This window comes from Megalops cyprinoides, chromosome 2 (genome assembly GCF_013368585.1).
Source record: "Megalops cyprinoides isolate fMegCyp1 chromosome 2, fMegCyp1.pri, whole genome shotgun sequence".
Classification (NCBI taxonomy): Eukaryota; Metazoa; Chordata; class Actinopteri; order Elopiformes; family Megalopidae; genus Megalops; species Megalops cyprinoides.
The window spans coordinates 35075136-35095039 of NC_050584.1; the positions used below are offsets into that span (position 1 = coordinate 35075136).

Here is a 19904-nt window from a genome sequence, read left to right on the forward strand (position 1 = left end):
GAAGATGGCATCCCTCATATTAATCCTATCAGAAGGTTTACTAGCATTGAGGCAATAGATAAATTAAATGGTCATCTATTGTGAGAGGAAGTTCCATTAATGCATAATGGAAATATTTAAATATTAGCTAAAGGAAACATAGTGAAAGTGTGAGTATGAAACCTATGAACCTCTGTGATGTTGCGATTTGACCTTTTAACCTAATGATCACTGAGGTTCTGGGGAATAGTAAGGATAACATTTGTGTCAGCCTTAATCGGAGTCCATGCATAACTAGCAAGGTTACAGACTAGAAATTGAAAACCTATCAGTAGCCTCTGTGCTATTTAACTGTCTGTCCTAAAAACCAAGAGAGTTTTGGCATCAGTGATGACAACATGCCTTAATGAAATACCGGAGACCACTGTTGTAACGGAACCATTGACAGAATGCAAAAGAACAGAAAGATACAAAAACATAATGTCCCTTTCAGCTTCATTGGTGGGGTATAAAAATGTTGATGGATTACCAGTCCAGAATTACTGTGAAATGAGTTTGATGATTAGAACATGATGCTAAATAAGGGTGGATGTTTTTACCGTCATTTGTGTTCCATAAATGTGGTATTACGTGATGATGTTCATGTGTCATAACACCCAATGAAAAAGTTCAGTAGTTGATCTTGGAAGAACAACCCAGCAAGGAAAGCCAGATGGAATTCTTTGGGAGTCATGCTATAGTTCGTATTGCTATTTCAGTGCATCAGCCAACTAAGGCCATTCAGGGTTGTGCAAATGAACACTGTGTTATGTGTGGGTGTGTGTGCGCGTGTGTGTCCCTGTGACTTGCCGTCCTCCCCTGTGATTCAAATCCCCAGGATTCTGGGTGCTGGCAGTTTGGCTTTTGCAGCAATGGAGAACTATCAGGCAGCCATGGTGCTAATGGAGGTAGGGAACAAGGTAGGTCACTATAACGCCAGACACAACTACTGGAGGCGTCTCCCGCAGCTGGAGGAGAGCTGGGAGAGCCTGGAGAAGGCACTGGAGAGTGCAGAGAAGCGCAGGGTTCCCTTGGACATCCTGATGCATATTGCTACTGCTGAGGCTTTGCTGGCAGGTCAGTTCAGAGACAGTGGAAAGTTTTCTGTTTTCAGCTAACACAACACAATTTAAGGTGTTTCAGTGGTGTAATGGACCTGGGTTTGTAAGTCTGTGTGGTCATTGTGGTTTTAAGCTGAAGTATTTATTCTGAATTGCTCCAGTAAAATATCCAGCTGTGTAAATGGACAACATGTAGGTCTTCCCGGATAAGGGTTTCTGATAAGTAAATAAATAATGTTTCTTTAATGCTGCACCAACTTTGTCATGTTACAATATCACAGCACTATTTAGAGGTTTACTTTTTGGATGGGATCTTGTTGGATTTGGACAATGTAAATTTTGCTTGATTTATCTTTTACTTCAGTACATTTTTTCATTAGTCAGAACTTGAATCATTATTGCAAAGATGTGTCTCACTTTTGTTGTGTTTGTAAATGTCAATATTTTAGGAAAAATATTTGTTTGTAAAATTGCTATTTTATTAATATTTTTATTTGTCTGACATTATCTAACCTTGTGGTCTAACTGTAGGTGTGAACAGTCTACAGACCTTTTACAAAGAAGTGGTCAAACGATATATGATAGCACTTGAGAAATACCAAAGCAGTAATGAAGATAAGAGTCATGCTTTGAAGACAAAATCAGGTGATGTATGTTCTTTAAGTGAAGATGACCTTGTAACAGGAAAAACTGTTCCATTATAATTTAATATTTATATCATTTGAAGATTACCTGCTAATTGTCTGTGGGTTTTTTGGTGAACTCACACCTGTCTGTAGACCTATATTCTTTCACAGGGTGTTGCCTTAATTATAGACAACAGGTAACTACCCAGCCCTGTGATAAGGAGCAGTTGGGTGTTACATTGCCGACATTTTGATCTTTTAACATTATGGCATGGTGTAGCTCCCTGACTAGTGTTAATAAAAACCTCCTGGGCAAAGTGGTGTCCATCAGTGGCAAAATCTTTGGTCAGAAACAGAAAAGCTATTATGTCTGATTCCACCTACTCTCTCAACAGCCATTCTGAGCTGTTACCGTTGAGTTGGAGATTACGATGCCCACTCTTTCATACAGAGCCCATTGTCACTTTGCTCCATTGTCAGTAGGACTTTTAAACAAGGGCCTGAAATGAAGACCAAGCCCATAACTACTCTCAGGCATCTGAAATGGACTCTGAGCACTCTTATTGTAATACTTTATTGATTCATGTGTACATGAGTGCCTGTGTATATATGCTGTGTGTAACATGTCTATGCCATCATGCCTCTGTTTTAACCTTTACGGTGATGCACTATGCTGCAGGTTGATATGCCACAAAGTTTATAAAATTAAGTTCTATTATATTACATTTTACAGCATCATAAAAAAATTCCACTTAAGTTGTGACAGAATTAAGTGATACCCTCACTCATTCCATTTATTGTTATTTTTGAGGAAAGGGTACATGATTTTTGATGTATTTTTGATCCTAAATAAACTGAGTACCTATACCACTTTCAGTTAACAGAAGGAGCCTCCTGTCCCCTTTGCAGATCCCAAGGCAGGTGTGGCAGTAAGGGGGTTGTGTATAGGAATGTGTTTTCCAAGACCTGAACAAGTAACGGATCTTATTCAAGCCAGCATTGAATGTGGACAGATGACTCACAGATACCCCACAGGTAGAAACAAGGCATTTCACCTAGCTTGCTTCATCAGATATCCTGCTGTATAAATCAATAGAATTGTAAGTTATGTAAATGACTCTGGATAAGAATGTCAGCTACGAAAATACATAATGTAATGTGATAATGGCCCTAATGCTTGTAACACTGCTCTAATAATGGATAGCTATCATTAGAGCATTGGGAGTGTGTTTTCTCAGTGGAGCACAGCGCAACTAACTTCTGGGAACATTAAAAAGAGCGCTAAGGATGCAGTTAAGATGTTGTACTGTATTTCATTAGATGTATTGTTTTGGCAGGCTACCTTGGATGTCTCTGCATGGCGTTATTCACTTCATACGCCATACAAGGGAAGCCAGTGTCCCAGTGGGGCCGGTTGATGCTGGAAGAACTGCCAAAGGCAGAAGAGTACTGCCAGAAGAAAACAGCCCTCTTTTCAGGTACAATAGGAATAGCAAATACATGCACATGCTGGCCAGCCACACTGACCCCTACTGCTTTGCAGAATGCAGACTATACCAGTCAACTACAACATAATTTATTTCATTATTATTTACTTTCCTGCAATACAGCTGTGTTTGTGGCCTGTGAATAGTAAAGTATGTTCTAAATACAGTAGCCCTGGAACATACTCATGTTTATTATCATTTCTGTTAACTGAGAGAAGTTTCATAGTAGCGATTCACATAAAGACACATACTGTACAACTTTTGTGTATATCGCCACACACAACAGTTGAAATCACTCTTCCCATGTTTCTTCCCAGATTACAGAGAAAACTGGTTCTACTTTGAAACAAAATGGCAGTTTTACCTTCAACAGAGGATGATTGACAGGGATGGCTGTGACACAACCTTCTTTCCTGAAAATTACAACTCCAAAGAAAGAAATAAGGTATTTCTCTTCCCGACTCATGTTTTATCATGCTGTATTAACAAAAATACCAAAACATCCCAGTAAGACTTACTGCCTTTTCACAAAACCTCTGAGTTGTTTTACCCTGGGTACATCTATTAGGATCATACCAGGACTGGGATGATAAAAAGCAACAGACATTCTCATGAGATGTCACTGTAACTAATACCGTATGTTAATGCCACGAAATAGTTATTTATTTAGTTTCCTGTCAAAAGAAACAGCAGAGAAGTGCATATTCTTTATCAGCAACATTTGTGTTCTTTTATAAGATTAATAAGCTACAAGGGTCTGACTCGAGGCAGTCAACAGCATCAATTTACATAAATGATGCTGAGGCTTATCTGCAATGCTTTTAAAGTAAATCTGAGTGAACCATGAAAGCTAGTTACAATTGCTTAATGAAATGGGTCATGAAAGCAAGCCCCTGTGGATATTTAGAATTACAATGTAGGGGTGTTTTTCAGACAGCTGCAGGAGGATGTATTAATGTGAATATCTCATGAATGTGGAACATTGTATTGTGACTTTTCAGGCCAAGTGGCCCGTGTGCTCTGCATTATTGAAGGACTTGGCTTGTTCTGCCCTGGGGTAGTCGTGGCTGCCATGACTCAGGCTAAAGGGACGGAATGCCAGAAACCCTAATGGGCCACTCGGCATTATTTCTGTCCAAACTAACCTGATGCCACAATTTGTCTGTGACAGCTGTACAGACGCTGGTGTGCGGAGTCTCCTGGAAGAAAAAAGGGTTTAGAGATCACATTGATGGTGTATGATGCTATGCTTGGCACCGGGAGCAACTGGAACAAGCTCTGTCAATGGGCCATGATTCATGGAGGTAGGGGGCTCCATGAGTCACAGGTTGTACCAGGACAGGCAGAACACTGAAAAACAGATTTCTTTGTAAACTGATGCAAATATAAGTAAATGCTGGCACCCTCCAGTTATTGTGCTGATATGCGAAAAGGAAGAGGAGGAGATAGAAATACTTTAATAATTAGTAATAATTTAATTCTTGCGGGAACAACTATGAATTCATTATTGCAGGTGACAGCGAAGCAACAGGCACAATTGTGGGCTTCTTGTACGGCCTTCTCTATGGTTCTTCAGAGGTCCCTGAGTCATTCCTGCTTAACCTTGGACTAAAAGATCTGATGGAAAAATTAGGACAAGCCCTGTACAATGCTGCTGATGGGGAAAGGTAATAAGCATTTCATGTGTGTGGAAATGTTCAGTGAGTGTACACATGGAAATCATTTTTCAAGTTTTCAGTGTTCACAGAAAAATGAAATTTTTAAAAACTTTCCTTCCATTCTTAGATCAAAGTTGTGTGATGATCCTGTGCCCTCTGCCAATTTGCGGCAGGTGGTCAAAAGATTGTCCAGAAAGCGCACAGCTGATGAAATCAACAACCTCCTCAACTACATGGCCCTTGTGGAGAAGAACACAGCAGCCCTACGGGAGAGCATGTGGCCAGTGAGGGAGGGAGAGGGGGGGCCCAAGACGATAGGCCTCCAGCCCCGCCCGACCCGCTTCCAGCTCCTCCAGTCCAGGTTCACCAAACTTGGCCTGAAAGACAGACTAGAGAGACTTATCCTCCCTGAAAAGGAGACTACTGTCTCCAGGGACAGCCAGCTTCCACGTACCACCAAGCAGTCAGAGATCGAGACAACACAACTGCAACCATCCGAGAAAATGGGCCACACATTGTTCACTGACCCAGGTTCTTCCACCCCGATTGGCCGGCATACAGAAGAGCACTCCCTGTCTGAAAGCCAAGAAAGTAAATACCCAATTGATTGCGATCAAAGAGCAGGAACAAAGGACTCATCTGTCTGCAGCAAGCTTGCTGGAAGCACGGCAGAAAAGCTGGTGCATGAACATTCACAGAATGAAAACAGCACTATTATCCCACCTGCGGGAGGCCCGTGTTATGCTCCTGAAGCGATTTTGGTGAATGTTCTGCAACAATACCTGGCTCCCCTTGCCAAAGCTTTAGCGTCACCTGTGGAACTGCACCTCCTGCAGAGCAGAGAGGCTTCTGCGGTTCTGAAAGCCTGCAGTGGAAGCAATCACAACAGCAGGGGGAAAGAGAGTTGTGGTTTTTCATCACAAACCACACCTGGGGAGCCTGAGGGCTGCATCATAAACAATCCTTCTTTAACAGACAGTGACTGGATGGACAGAGCAAAGTGGGAGCACACTGCTAGCCATCACTGCCATCCAACACAAACAGGTGGAGAGATACCAATGCAGGCTCTGAGCAGAAATGACCTGGCCCTGTCTGTAGGTGCAAGCAGTGACACTGAGGGAGGAGGAGCCTGTAGTGATGACGATGACTCCTTCAGTGTGGATGCCTGTGGAGCCCCACCCTACATAAGAGCCCTTGGGCTTCTGAGTGAGATTCAGGGTAAACAGAATGTTGACAGGTCACCGGCTGTGGTCAGCCATGCACCGGTGTTGTCTGAAGCACCACTGGCAACTGAGCGCCCCCTGGTGGCCACCAGTGGTGAACAGATAAACACCTCTGCATCCTGCCACCTCTCCGCAGAGGAGCAACAGCCTATAATGCCAGTGGTCACCCTGACCACACCTGGCGGGTCAATGACAGGTGCAGAATCACTCCCTGAAATGAGTGAGCCATTTGGGCTTACCATGCTGTCCTCTCCCTGCGATACTGATCCCCACTGCGCAAAGCGGTTCCCCTGGAAGTACAGGACACACTACTATGCAGAGGCCCTGAGTGTTCCTCAAACCCCCAAAGTCATAATGACCATTGTGATGCGGGGTGGCAGACTGGTAAAGATTTCTTGAATCTCATCCTTGAAGTGGATGTCACTATGCCCAGGGGACATTTTCCCACTCCAGTATGTGCAAAGAATTTACTCCAGCAACCCTTGATTACTTTTGAGAAATTTTTCCCACAATATTTTGTGTTTTCAATAAACTGCAGAAAATATAGCACTACATGTACACATTCACTACAGACCAGAAAATTATCCACAATTGTTCATTCTGGAAAAAAGTATACAGTTGTGCAGTTCTCAGTACTTTAATTGAAAGAAAACACAGGGAGGTAAAGATACATTAATCAAAGAATGATAAGAGTTCCTCTCCAGTGCATACAACAATTAGTGCGTTAAAGCATTTTTTTCAGAGAAACACAGTCAAGAGCATCAGCTTAGCTTCTCTGATGCAAAACCTTCTTCCCCTGACCAAACTTTCTTCCCACCATGTATTAGGAAAAAATGTGACACACGTATCCCTTGGTATCCCCTTATGCTGAGAACATTTTCAACATGATACACATGTTTAAATGTTTTAGATTATGATCACCTTCTGCACAAGCACTATACAATATTTTTGAGCTTGATTTGGAGAGCCATCTTGTATTCCATGTAGTGGGCAGAGTACAGAGGGTGTTCAGTGCTGTCTGCACAACCCAGGCAGGAGGAGGCTCTGTCTGCTGGCACATAAATCCTGTGGCTTCCCCGGCTCCAAGCAGACAGCCTGCAAATCCACTCATGCGTTTCAGACGTTGGGGGGAGGGGGGAGTCAATGGGGACCGGAATCACTCTTCTTCCCACTTGTAAGTGACAGAGAAAGGGGGAAAGAGAGGCTGGGAGTGGAATGAAGGAGCCAGGAAAAAGGGGGTGGTGAGAGGTACAAAAGGATAAGCTGACCGAGAGCGACCAACAAGGGGTTACCATGGAAACCCAAGACTGAACATACAGCAAGATATGGAGAGACAGCAGGTGCACATTTGGGAATTCTGTATTGAAAACAGACACAGTACAAAGACTTTTTCATCACATCCACCAGAATCAGATTAGAAAATATACAAATGTGTCTTGCCCTGGCATGGTTTGTTTAGAGAAGGCATTTTGTTTGGAATCTTCAAGGCATCTGAGCTGTAGTGTTTTGTCAGGGCACAGGCAGCACTAGCTACACTTTTAACATCTGTACTCTCACTAACCCTTCTATTGCATTAAAAAAGGTATTCCTACAATTTCTACAGTCACCCATGTCTGTCCGTTTATTCAACCACGGTAATATGGCTTATTGTTCATTGTTCTCCTCTTCCTCCAATTCTACGAGTGGCGCATGTCTGTTGGCCTGGGAGCCCTCTTTGAAGAAAACCTTTTTGATAACACCTGCTTTGGGGGCTCGGATGGTGTGCTGAAAGCCAGAGAAGAGAATATGCAGTCAGTTACAAGCGCAGACTCACAAAGGACAATAACACATAAGTCTATGCTGTACCTTTCGAGTAACTGGGGACAATAAAAGTACAGGAAGGACGTGTGAGGAGCACACATGCTAGAGGCCCTGTTCTGCCTGTAACTTTCCATTTCTAGACTCTCCCACTTTGCTTGGAGGCTGTGTAACACTGGACAGCTAAGGGGAGTGGCAGGCAGGATCTGGATGACCACGGCCATGACGCCCCACTCAGCTTGGAGAAATGCGCGGCCTTACCTCCATTTTCATGGCGATCATCACCATCAGGGCATCTCCCACCTGCACTTTATCGCCTGCCTTGACCAGGACCTGCAGGGAGGCACACTGCAGTGAGTTTCTTGGGTGACCATTGCATTTCTGCCTCCAAGAGCAACCTCACACTGCACTTCCACCTGCACAACCAAGCTCAAAGCAGGGGTTTCAAATAAGGTGAGGGAAAAATTTTTCATGGCTCATAGTTCTACCATAGTTCAACTGCTGGATGACACTCCGAGGTGATGTAATGTCAAAAATGGAGTGAGCTACCACAGTCTAGATCCTTTATTATTCTAAATAAAGGTTTTGGCCTTCTCAGTTATACCCAAGATTGTGAATGGTAAATGCTGACTTTATTTAAAGCCACAGACTTTACTTAAAAGGAGCAAAAATGTCTTTCACTTTCAGGACAGGGAAAAAATTAGCTTGTCATCTTGTGATGTCCGTTTCCCTGATCCTAGTTGCAGTGCATGGAGGAAGTGGGAAACTGACACACAGTTGTGTGACTTACATGTGTAAGTGACTAACAGTAAGAGATGGAACAAATTATTACAACTTCTTCGCTGAGGATGTATGACTTCCTGAGGCATGTGACTGCCAGTCAACAGACTCCCTGCAGCATTAACCCTGCAGACATGCCACCCTCTCCCCCTACACTCCCCCCTTTCCCAACCAGCAGGGGCTGTTAACATCCGACTCCTGGACGTGGCATGCATAGACGATCTTGGTGACAACACAGATCACACAGATGACGCTGTCGAGGCGAGTGACTCATGTCAGGGGCCGGTTGTTATAACAAACCTGGACAGTGCTTTTTCATGATCGCGTGTCTTGTTTTCCACATCTGGTTTTCCTTGCACCGTTGGCCCAATTGCTCCATGCACATGAGGTTATGAATCAGTTGATATCCACTCAACAGGTGTATGGGGAGGTGTAAATAAAGTCAGCATGTCTCCATACAGTAAGCTAATGGCCACATAATGAGAAATAACCCATGGATCAGTACACCTAGTGGATCTGACAGGCCATCTTGCACATATTACACAGAGACAGTGCACTAGATACATCAGTGATAACAGAAAGAGGTGGGGGGATGGCAGAAGAAAGCAGAGAGAAAAAGACGACAGAGGGTGAAAAAGGAAGCAGAGAGATAACAAAGCGGTTATTATGTTAGCACAACAGATAGCCATCACATCTGAATGTAATAAACTGTCTTGCTGTTGTTTACAAAGCCTCGGAGTAGCATGGTGTTGAATCTCACACAGACAGGATACAGTGAAATGAAAAATCGCCAGTACGCTGTATGAGTCTTCAAAAGGCACCAAGAGTCGATCTATCACAAAATAAAATCTGGAGAAAGTGCTGGGTTGGACATCCCAAGCAGTTTGCCTTGCAAGGGCCACTGACTTCATAAATGCCTGGTTCATCCAACTAAATATTCTTTGAGGTTAATTTCAATTTGATAGTAACAATATATTACATATACAAGAAATAATAAGTTATTATTTAATACTGTGTGTATATCATAAGTCAACAGTTTTCAGAGAAGAAAAGTCCTGAGTGCTCTTTAGCAAGGCTGCACAGACACAGGCACATGTGAAGACATAGAAACACACAGAATGATTTACTCAACAATATTGCAACTGATAGCCGGAGTGGATTCCTTTCTACAAAGCCTTTTCATGAAAGAGAAAAGGAGGCTTGAGCACTGCAGGCTGAGCCCAGCGGGAGACATCGCCATGTCAGTGGTGACATTATTCCCGAGGCTAAGAGTTACCTTCTCAATTGTCCCTGTCATGGGGGCAACTGCCCCGCTCTGTGTCCCCGAGGTGCTGACACCTGCCAGGAACTTGGGCACAGGCACTGCCACCTGGGCGCTGCCCTCCTGTATGGTGCAAAAGGAACGGCGGGGTCAGAGGAGCATCCTGGACTGCTTCTGCATAGGCACTGAGAAAGTGGAGGGGGTTCGCTCACCATGGAGAAGAGGTGGACAGTGTTGTCAAGTATGACCAGCTTGGGGCGTGACAGCACCCCGTTCACAGAGCAGCACAGGTACAAGGCCTCCCCCTCTTCATGCAGCTCTCCTGAAACCTGGAAGACCACCTCCCCAATCTGAGGGAGGGACAGCTGTCTGAATGCATTCACTTTCATTCATTAACAGAGCTGTCGTGAAACCTTTCCTATGAGTAAACAACAACAGGCAGGACAGTAAGAACAAAATAAATACCTGATCTGCTGTATGCAAATGGATGTATCTTAGTCCACTCTAGACCACTACACAATTATCACCTATAAGTAGGGCCTGGAGCTTTGCTCCACCAAGTGGCCTGTGGGAGTTTCAGCTACACATTGTTTGCATTGTGCATCCTTCTAGGCTTGCTGCAATCAACCTTATAATAATCTGGGAGAGCTGACGAATGAAGCACTGGTATGACAGATGCACTGCAGGCACAGAACAAGAAACTGCCAATATGTCAAACATTGGTCGCAGAAAAGATAACAGCACATTGCAACCAAGATCAATTGAAGAAAATGAGTTTCAGTCAACAAGTTTCTTAACGCTGTCAGAATATTTTCCCCTTACAAATTTTTAGTTTGGATGTGGACCCCGCCCCATTATACCCATATTCCTACTGAATGAATTTAAACTATATGCAAAAGAAAATGGCAATAGACAGTCGCTGGATGAATTCTCGTACAAATCTGAAAAAAAGATTTCACAGTCTAGCACAGAGGGCTAAATGATACTTGTAAGTTGGTACCAATTCTGTCAATGCTGAGAAAAGGGTATCTTTGTGTGGGCAAGTCATCACACAGTATTATCAATTCATGAAAGAAAAGACCATTAATTTATTGACAATGATTAAATGCAAAAATAATGCACACAATTTAGAACACTGGACTCTCTTCCACTAAATTTCATGTTCCCCTTTTATTTGTTTCATTTTTCTGACACAGAATCCATATGCAGTCTCTTCTCCTATAACACGGCAGTTACATTTCTAAAGAACACCATCGTATAGACTGCTTTATCATGTTCATGTTTTTGTTCACAAGTAATAGCTTTTCCTTTCTGTAGTGCCACTAGCACTGCTACCAGAGCACTTCATACCCTTGCCACTCATGGTAGTTAAAATGAGCGGCTTTATGTAAAGTGAGAAATAATATAAGGTAGAAGCACAATCCACAGCAAGATGTAAGGTGCGTATGCAGGCTGAACAAAGTCTGTTTTATGTGATGTCACGCCACGACTGCCGCAAAACCACTTAGTTCTGCTCATGTGATGTAGTTCTATTAACTCAGTCAATATACCCAATTTACACATGCATTGTAAAAAATGTGTTCTCTGACACATTCATCGTGTTATATGCAATTAGCGTTATGAAAACACGTGGAACAAAATTTATATGCTCTAAAACAGGTGGTGCATAACTCCAGGTCCTACCTATAAGTTATAATGTATATAATGATGTGTGGTAAACAGTGTGGATACATAGGCTGGCTAACAAGTGGTCAAATCGTAAGTGAATATTTCAGTTCTCTGACAGCAGTGGAGGCTAAAACATTGAATATTTACCTCCATACTGTATGTGCCGTCTGGGTTGTACGTAACAGCCACTTCCACCTCTGCAAAAAACAATGTAAATGTTCAGAGCCCATTTATTGAATCTGTAGTTTCTGCTGAGACAGAATTTATTCACTCCCTCTTTTAATGGAGAACTTCTCCTCAAAAGACAGTATTTGCAACTGAAACACCACTTTAAATGTTTCATCCATTAAGCTTATGCCTGAAGCACAAAAGAAACCTATCACAGTGATTAATGTCCTTCCATGGGCTTATAAATAATGGATTAAATAGGCCTGTGTAAACACAACACATTCACCTCCATGCATCAGTCAGGGAGCCGATAATAAGAATCACTGGTACTATGCAGTACTGGTGCTGTATGTACCTAATATGCAAGGCCAGGCAAATGTGTATGACAGCTGTTCATTCTTGAGCTTTCATTCTCCCAGATTGCCTTCCCGATTTCTTGAGGAGAGAAATTCAAATGAAAATCTCTACACTAGTTCAATATGTCGGGGCTGCAGAAGCCTTTCAATGTGACTCAAACCTTTCAAAGCAAGGAGCATGACAGGCATTCAGAGCATGGTGCCTCATTTCGCCGACTGTAAAGCTATTTATGAAACAAAAACACAAATGGCTTGCATTGCTGCACAAGTGACAAAAAGCATCACTGCGTTGGGACACTTAAAAGAATTACCCGTATTAATGGTCTCTTTGTGTGATTCTATAGATATTCCTCCAAGGCTGAACCTGTGTTCAACCACAAAAATCAATACAGGGTAACTGGGTTCTCCCTACAGCCGTGCCGTGAGGTCTGCAGGGTTTTGGCCCTTTCCCTCTTTGTCGTGTGGCAACTGTCACAGCACGTGGACATCTTCGTTGGCCCCCCTACTAGCTCCCAGCATTCCCTGCTGGCTTCGCTCCCCTGTCACTCGCTCTGTAAATGAACTGTAATCTAAGGGGATCAACTGGGACAGGACACAGTTTTCCCTCCTGTGTTTCAGAACGCCCTACTGATACAGCCGTGAACATCTGTGTTTCCATTTACCCTGAATGGCACCACGGCCCCCCTCCTTGCTGTTGTTGTTCTCAGACTGGGACAGCACTTACTATTTTCTCCCAGCTGCAGTCTCATGTGCCTGGTGTACAGAATATTCAGCCTCCTCCCGTTGCTGGAGGCAAAAGGGGAGTACTGGTCTGCGAAAGGAGAGAAACAATTAGAAAAGAGCCTCCCACAATGCAGGGGTCCAGGGGCAGCCATTAGCATTGCCCTTAATTCACAAATCATGACTATCCATTGGCTACGTACCAAATCTGGACAATCATCTCATGGAAAAAGTTACTAGAACAAGATCAGTATATGGAAAAAACCCTCAAAATGACAGAGAGAGGGGCTTCAAGCATGAACTGAAACAGAATATTGTCATTAAACATTAAATGAATTAAACCACAAAGTAGCCATAACTGGATTTCTCAGCGGAGTCTCCTAAAGCTCTTTGCTGCCAGATGCTTTTCATATGTGGCGCAGAAGAACAATGTATGCCTGAGGATATTGAGAGCTCTGCTCTGGAATGGTCAGCTCTGTCGGTGGCCTGTCTCTCGGCTCTTACCGTCACTGCACGCCCCGAACTCCTGGGTGTGGGCCCTCTCTCTGAGCAGCAGCCCCAGGGCTGCCTGGCACACCACCTCCCTGGAGGGGGCCCGTGGGGCAGGGAAGAGCTCGCTGTGGTGCTGGGCGATGAAGCTGGTGTGCACGTTGCCTGCCTCGAACTCCGGGTGGCCGGACAGGCTCAAGAGGAAGTCGATGTTGGTGCTGAGACCCACAATCTGACAGGGTGCAGACAAATCAAGTGAAGACAAGCACAGAACCACTATCTACTACTTCAAATACCCCATCCTTTGAGCTGCTTGAACTGCACGAACACTGGAGGAAAACACGTAACTGCAATACCAGATCCTCCGAGACACACAGAGGACACTGCAACATCAGTGTGAGAAAGACTGAGACCTCCCTGCTCTCTCATTTGCTCCATTCCTCTGTATTACAGGCCTCACTTCTAATCTGTAACAGATGTCTCTGCTCTCACTACCCAAAAGCACAAACATATCACATCACACACAAGTCTCATATGCATATTTGGGATCTTAATGGGTAACTTTCCCTTTTAATCATTACATTACATTATTGGCATTTAGCAGACGCTCTTATCCAGAGTGACTTAAATAAATAAATAAATAAATAAATACATCAGTTAGTTTTAACAATGTTATCCATTTACACAGCCGGATATTTCACTGAGGCAATTGTGGCTTAAGTACCTTGCCCAAGAGTACAACAGCAGTGCCCAAGTGGGGAATCAAACCGGCAACCTTTCGGTTATGAGTCATGCTCCTTAACCACTATGCTACACGCTGTGTCAGCTATAGAGATATACAGTATTCTCTGTGCAGTGTCTTTGGGCAAAGGCAGTGATGGGGCTCCTCCCAGGTGTCTCTTGGACTTACGTTGTACTGGCGAAGGCAGTATCTTAGCTTCTTCAGGGCAGCAGAACGGTCCTCCCCCCACACCACTAGCTTTGCAATCATTGGGTCATAGTGTGCTGACACTTCATCTCCTGAGAAGGCATTCAGAAACAGCTGAACACATCATAAATTCCACCAGACAGTCATTCTGAAGGCATGCAATATTCAGGTTTTGAAGGGCAACACTAAAAGCAGTGGATGGTAAAACTAAAATTGAAGTTTGCAGCTGACTGAAGCCTGTGAATGTATCCCCAGTCAGCACAGGTCACCTGAGTTTCCCGTACCTTCACGAACCCCTGTCTCGATACGTGTGTACTCATCCGCCTGTGGGGTAGAAAGGTGCAGGAGGGGCCCTGCCCCTGGAAGGAAGTCGTTATTTGGGTCTTCAGCGTAGATGCGGGCCTCGAAGGAGTGGCCACGGAGAACAATCTCCTCCTGACTAAGGGGCAGCTTCTCCCCGGCAGCCACCTGATCAGTAGAGCACAGGGACATCGGAACAGCATTGATACGTCATGACCAATGCCTTCAGAGGAGGACATGACAGAGGGCCCAAAGGCATGGATGTCTCTTCTGCAAGGCAAACTGAATGTACTGAAATGCAGTGCAAAGACTGCTATACAGATGAATTGGTGATACTTTGGTGTACTCATGCCCTCTAGTGGATGTTCCGGGAAATTGACATTGCTACTGTGAATACGGAAATTCATATCTGTGCCCTTCCGCCAGCGTGTGTTAGCCATGGATTCCTGTCTTGCAGGGTTATAAATGTGTCCTGTGTGTCGCAAGTGTCAGGAGCCCTCAGTGCTCTGTAACGAGCAGCCACACCCCTTCTGGAATGCCAGGCCGACCCTCTCACCCTCAGCTGCCACTCCACCAGGTCGGTGCCTGTGATCATCTCAGACACTGGGTGCTCAACCTGCAACCTGGTGTTCATCTCCATGAAGAAGAAGTTGTGCTGAGCGTCCATGATGAACTCCACAGTGCCTGAACACACGGAGGAGGGTGGCTGTTAATTCCATCCAGTGACTCGCTGGAGTCCTCAAACTCCACATCCCTTTACGCAGACACGTAAAGGACTATGAGAACGACCCTCCCGCGTCATGCTACGCAAGCTCGCCCTCGAGGTACGAGGGAGGGCAGCACTGAGAGAGGAAGCAGCAGCGCTGTCAGTCCACTCGGGTAGCAGCGGCCCTACACCCCTCACCTGCTCCCACGTAGTCGACGGCCTTGGCTGCACGCACCGCGGCCTCGCCCAGCTTCCTCCTCACCTCGGGGCTGATGCCAGGCTGCGTGCACACACACACACACACACACACACACACACACACACACACAAATCCAAACAGACTGTCAATAAATGGACCCTTGTGTACTCCAGGCAGAAGCATTTCAGGAGCACAGGGAATACTGAACGCCTGTCTGCATCCAAAAGCGCCCAAAACACAAAATGCAACAAAGTCACACCCAACACAATGACTGAGAATTTGTGACAAAACTGAGACAGGTTATTTATTTATTTATTTTTTTTTACCCCTGGTGCCTCCTCTATGATCTTCTGATGTCTCCTTTGCACGCTGCAGTCCCTCTCAAACAGGTAGACAGCATTCCCGTGCTGGTCTCCAAACACCTGGACTTCCACGTGCCTGATTAGGAGAAAGGACGGGCCCACGGTTCATTAGGATGGGGTCTGCATTTCCTCAGCACAAAGAGAGCGCCCAAATTGACCTGCACCAACCTGGGATTCTCCACAAACTTCTCCACCAGCATGACGTCATCATTGAAAGACTTGCGAGCTTCTCGCCGAGCCGACTCCAGCTGCTCATGGAAATCTGCCTCTGAACGTGCGATGCGCATTCCCTGAGCAGTATGGCAGAGGAATTACGTAAGTCCAGGGACAGACACAATGATCACTCAGTGACATACAGCTTTAGTTTAACTGCAGAAAAGTTAAACCCACAGAATGGTGACAAACACAAAGAACATTTACTGTTTACAATTTCAATCAAAAACACTGATAGGCATATGTCTCAACTTAAGCTTAACATTCATTTTACATGAAAACACATGAAATCCCACACATAGTCAGTATGTTGATATGGTATAACATAGCAACCCCGGGTCTTTTTCACTGGTCTGTGGAGCCATTTACCAAACAGCAAGGCAGTGCTGCCCTGTCAGGGCTGTACACTTGCCTTCCCACCTCCTCCACGAACTGCCTTGATCATCACAGGGTAACCAATCCTGGCAGCTTCTGCTTGCAGCTTCTCATCTGATTGATCCTCACCATGGTAACCCTCAATGATGGGCACACCAGCTGCTGACATGATGTGTTTTGATGTGCTGAAAAATTAATTAACAAGGTTCATAAAAGAGCCATGGAATTATTCACTGAAAAATGTTGCTTACAGAGCATCACCTGAAAAGGGCCTTCAGGGGCTGACCTTAACAAGTGTGAAAAAAATCACTTCATGTCTGAATACCTTTTAATCCCCATATCTCGTATGGCAGAAGACGGAGGGCCGATGAAGATGATGCCTTCCTGTTTACACAACTCAGCAAACTCTGTGTTTTCCGACAGGAACCCATATCCTGGGTGAATAGCCTAAAACAGTGAGACACAGCAATACAACAGCCTCTTAAACATGGTGAACTGAAAGTACCAGAGCTACATAAACCCTTTTTCATCATTACCACTATGATATTTTTCTTATCATATCTCCAATATATACCTGTGTGCACTGAGTAAGAGTAAAGCGTATGTGGATAGGTTTTTAGCCTGGGGCTGTAGACGTTACTGTCATGTTTGGTCTTTGATTAGGGAACACAAGGATCCAGAGACCAACTAAAGCTGCAGCAGAAGGTGCTCACTGTCTTCCCTAGTTGGAGATACTTCATGGTTTTGATTGAAAGTTTTTTTTTTTTTTTTTTAAATTCCAGTTTGGAATTTGTGTGGGAAATCTACACATTTTCTGTCTTATCATCAATACTGTTGGTAGCAATTCATTTCAAAATTGGGAGAATTAATGACCAGTAAAACACATTCTACAAATCTCCCTTAATATCACTACCATCTCAATGCATCAAATACTGAGAGGAGACAACAAAGCACTAAAAATATCCTGTTTGTAGTATACATTGCACATTTATACCATGAAAACATAACACACCTGGAGCAGACACTAATATTAGCATTAACACATACATGGCATATAAACTACATATGACTGTGTGCAAGTAAGTATAACCACTCCACATCACCAGTCTCAGTCAATAGGCTTCCCTTGTAAACCCCGTGATGCATAATTTATCATCCCTTTAATGTCTCTTTCTATCATCAAATTCAGGGTATGATATACGGAAAATATTACTAAATTTAAAACCAGTACCTTTCCTACTGCAGATGTGCCTCTGATAGCACAAGGATGGCCCTCCACAGGCTCAAGCTTACCTGTGCAGAAGATTTCTTGGCAACTTCCATGACTTTCTCCATAGACAAGTAGCTCAGCTGGGATGCAGCTGGGCCAATATGATAAGCTTCATCAGCCTGGAACCAAAGAACAAGCCACTGCTTTACCACATAGATCTGTTGTGCAGTATTCACCTCTAAGACTCGATTGGCTGAGAAGTAATTGTGCCTTTGGCAGGCTTACAAAGAAAATAGTGGATGACACTAACATATCTGCTGACATTGCCTGCGGGAAGGGCAGAAATGTAAAGAGCAGGGAAAAAACGGGGAGTTGCGTTTCCTCACCATGGCTACATGCATAGCATGTCTGTCGGCTTCACTGTACACTGCAACTGAGCGCACTCCCATCTTCTTTGCTGTCCGCATCACTCGGCATGCAATCTCCCCTCTGTTGGCTATGAGGACCTTCTCGATCCTGCCTGGCCCTGGACCCACATTAAAGAAACCTCAGCATGGGAGTACAGCTCAATGACCCAGCCACATGCTCGGCCTGAGGATCAGTCCATTATTCATGGCAAAAGACATACTACATAAAAATAAGGTAAATCTCTCAACTCTGGGTTAGAAACCATATTTACCTGAATGTACAAAAAATATGACCATATTCTTCTATCTTTCTAACTGGCTGTTTAATACTTCTAAATTTTACACTTACATTTTCTTGCCTTACAGAATAAATGCAATTTAATTTGATGTCTGACTCATTTCAAGGCATTGCCAACTCGCAACAGTGTTTAATTACAAGTGATCTGCCTGGATATATCTGACTTCATAACTATAATCATAACTTTGTCTGACTGTTAACACACACATTTCATGATTCCGTAGGCAAGAACGTTTTGCTGATACTCAGAATACAAGAGAATCTAATCTGTTTCATATAACTGTACCACAACTTCAAACATAGTGCTACTTGATTAATCGAAATAGTTGTCAGCTAGCTCCTTACCAACAGACGCACACCTGACGAATCCTTTGGTCCACAACCATTTCCTAAAGATGATACAACAGATTTTAATTAAGCTACGAACATAAAATTTGTTTGGCTTTCCATTTAGTTGCAAGAAATGATTTTGCATGTGTACGAAGAGAAACTGGCACTGAATGGGTAGCCAAATGCAGTCAGTAAGTGGCTAGACATTTGAAGTTCACCCAGAAAAGTGTCTTTACTGAAACCTTGTGCGTTAGACATAGATTGTAATGATCCGCTGTAGCCGCAGTTAAACTGGTGAAATAAGATGAATCAGAAATGCGAAATATTTACCTAAGAAATTTTGCCTTTGAGCGAACACCTTTATTTCACCTTGCAGATTCAACAAGCAAACAAACTAGCCAAGTATCATGCTAGGAATCTATCAAACAAGCTAAAACAACTGTACATCATAAAAGCATTTAGTAATGATGTTAGCTTGCTTACAATCTAGCTTCTCACATAATTCATCATTTTAATGCGCTAACCACCTAGCACATCTTAGATTGCTAGCTAGCTGTGGTAGGCACGCACTCAGGATAGCGACATCAATTTTCCGTCAGCAAACATTCATCTTGATGGTCTACATGCATAATAAATAGAACATCTCTTTATTAAAAAAATAATCCCCGTTACTTACTGTTGCAATACTGCTTTCAAGACCTGAAAGGACTGTACTTTCAATATGACTGCGGCCATGTTCGGTATCACTGCCTAGCACAGAGGGCGTTTTAGATTAACGAATCGCAAAAATCGATGTGCCCATTTCTGACTGCTTTAGCAATCTCGCAAGCCAGAGATAAATGTTACCACAACAACAGTGAATATATAAATGTGTAAAGTATTTAAATGCTGCGCTTTTATTTTTAGTCAGCTAGCTGCAATGCGTATATGCTCTCATCAGTACTTGCTAGTTCTGTTTGTCTCTTATGACGACCCTTAGAAAGGACAACCAATGAAAACTTTGGACGGCGGAGGAGGGTAGGGTAGGGGTGGGCATGGCTCTGGCTAAACAAGTGAAATCTGAAACGCTTGGTGCAGGTATGTAGCTTGCAAGCAGGCTAGACACTTGTATTTATTTATTTATTTATTTATTTACTTACACTGCAAATACGTTTCTTGCTCATCATTTTGTCGTTTGTTTGAGGCTTTATTAAAATAAAAGAAACAGTACAGTTAATACGATACACTGTTTATGACAAACTGTTGCATTTTTGAAATTAGTAAA

General features: G+C 43.7%; 2 protein-coding genes across 3 annotated transcripts; one reads left to right on the forward strand and one right to left on the reverse strand.

Annotated features, from left to right (window-relative positions):
* Nucleotides 1-811: 811 nt before the first annotated feature.
* Nucleotides 812-7679, forward strand: LOC118772628. 2 transcript variants are annotated; one of them, XM_036521139.1, is made up of 8 exons: nucleotides 812-1095; nucleotides 1611-1724; nucleotides 2615-2740; nucleotides 3043-3183; nucleotides 3510-3637; nucleotides 4364-4496; nucleotides 4706-4859; nucleotides 4978-7679. In XM_036521139.1, exons 1-8 carry the CDS (start codon nucleotides 891-893, stop codon nucleotides 6470-6472), a joined length of 2496 nt encoding a protein of 831 aa, XP_036377032.1. In that variant the 5' UTR covers nucleotides 812-890; the 3' UTR covers nucleotides 6473-7679. The 2 variants fall into 2 exon arrangements, with proteins under 2 accessions (XP_036377032.1, XP_036377033.1); XM_036521140.1 differs by lacking the exon at nucleotides 812-1095 and having other exon boundaries at nucleotides 1648-1724; nucleotides 2583-2740.
* Nucleotides 7680-7701: 22 nt separating this feature from the next.
* Nucleotides 7702-19584, reverse strand: mccc1 (methylcrotonoyl-CoA carboxylase 1 (alpha)). The gene is made up of 19 exons (XM_036521141.1): nucleotides 19317-19584; nucleotides 18656-18699; nucleotides 17992-18131; nucleotides 17689-17784; nucleotides 16721-16842; nucleotides 16433-16580; nucleotides 15976-16097; nucleotides 15772-15883; nucleotides 15445-15526; nucleotides 15097-15224; nucleotides 14525-14708; nucleotides 14223-14332; nucleotides 13328-13544; nucleotides 12828-12914; nucleotides 11727-11776; nucleotides 10124-10261; nucleotides 9927-10034; nucleotides 8132-8203; nucleotides 7702-7837 (listed from the first exon to the last, which is right to left on the reverse strand). Exons 1-19 carry the CDS (start codon nucleotides 19373-19375, stop codon nucleotides 7718-7720), a joined length of 2139 nt encoding a protein of 712 aa, XP_036377034.1. The 5' UTR covers nucleotides 19376-19584; the 3' UTR covers nucleotides 7702-7717.
* Between the last annotated feature and the right edge of the window lie 320 nt (nucleotides 19585-19904).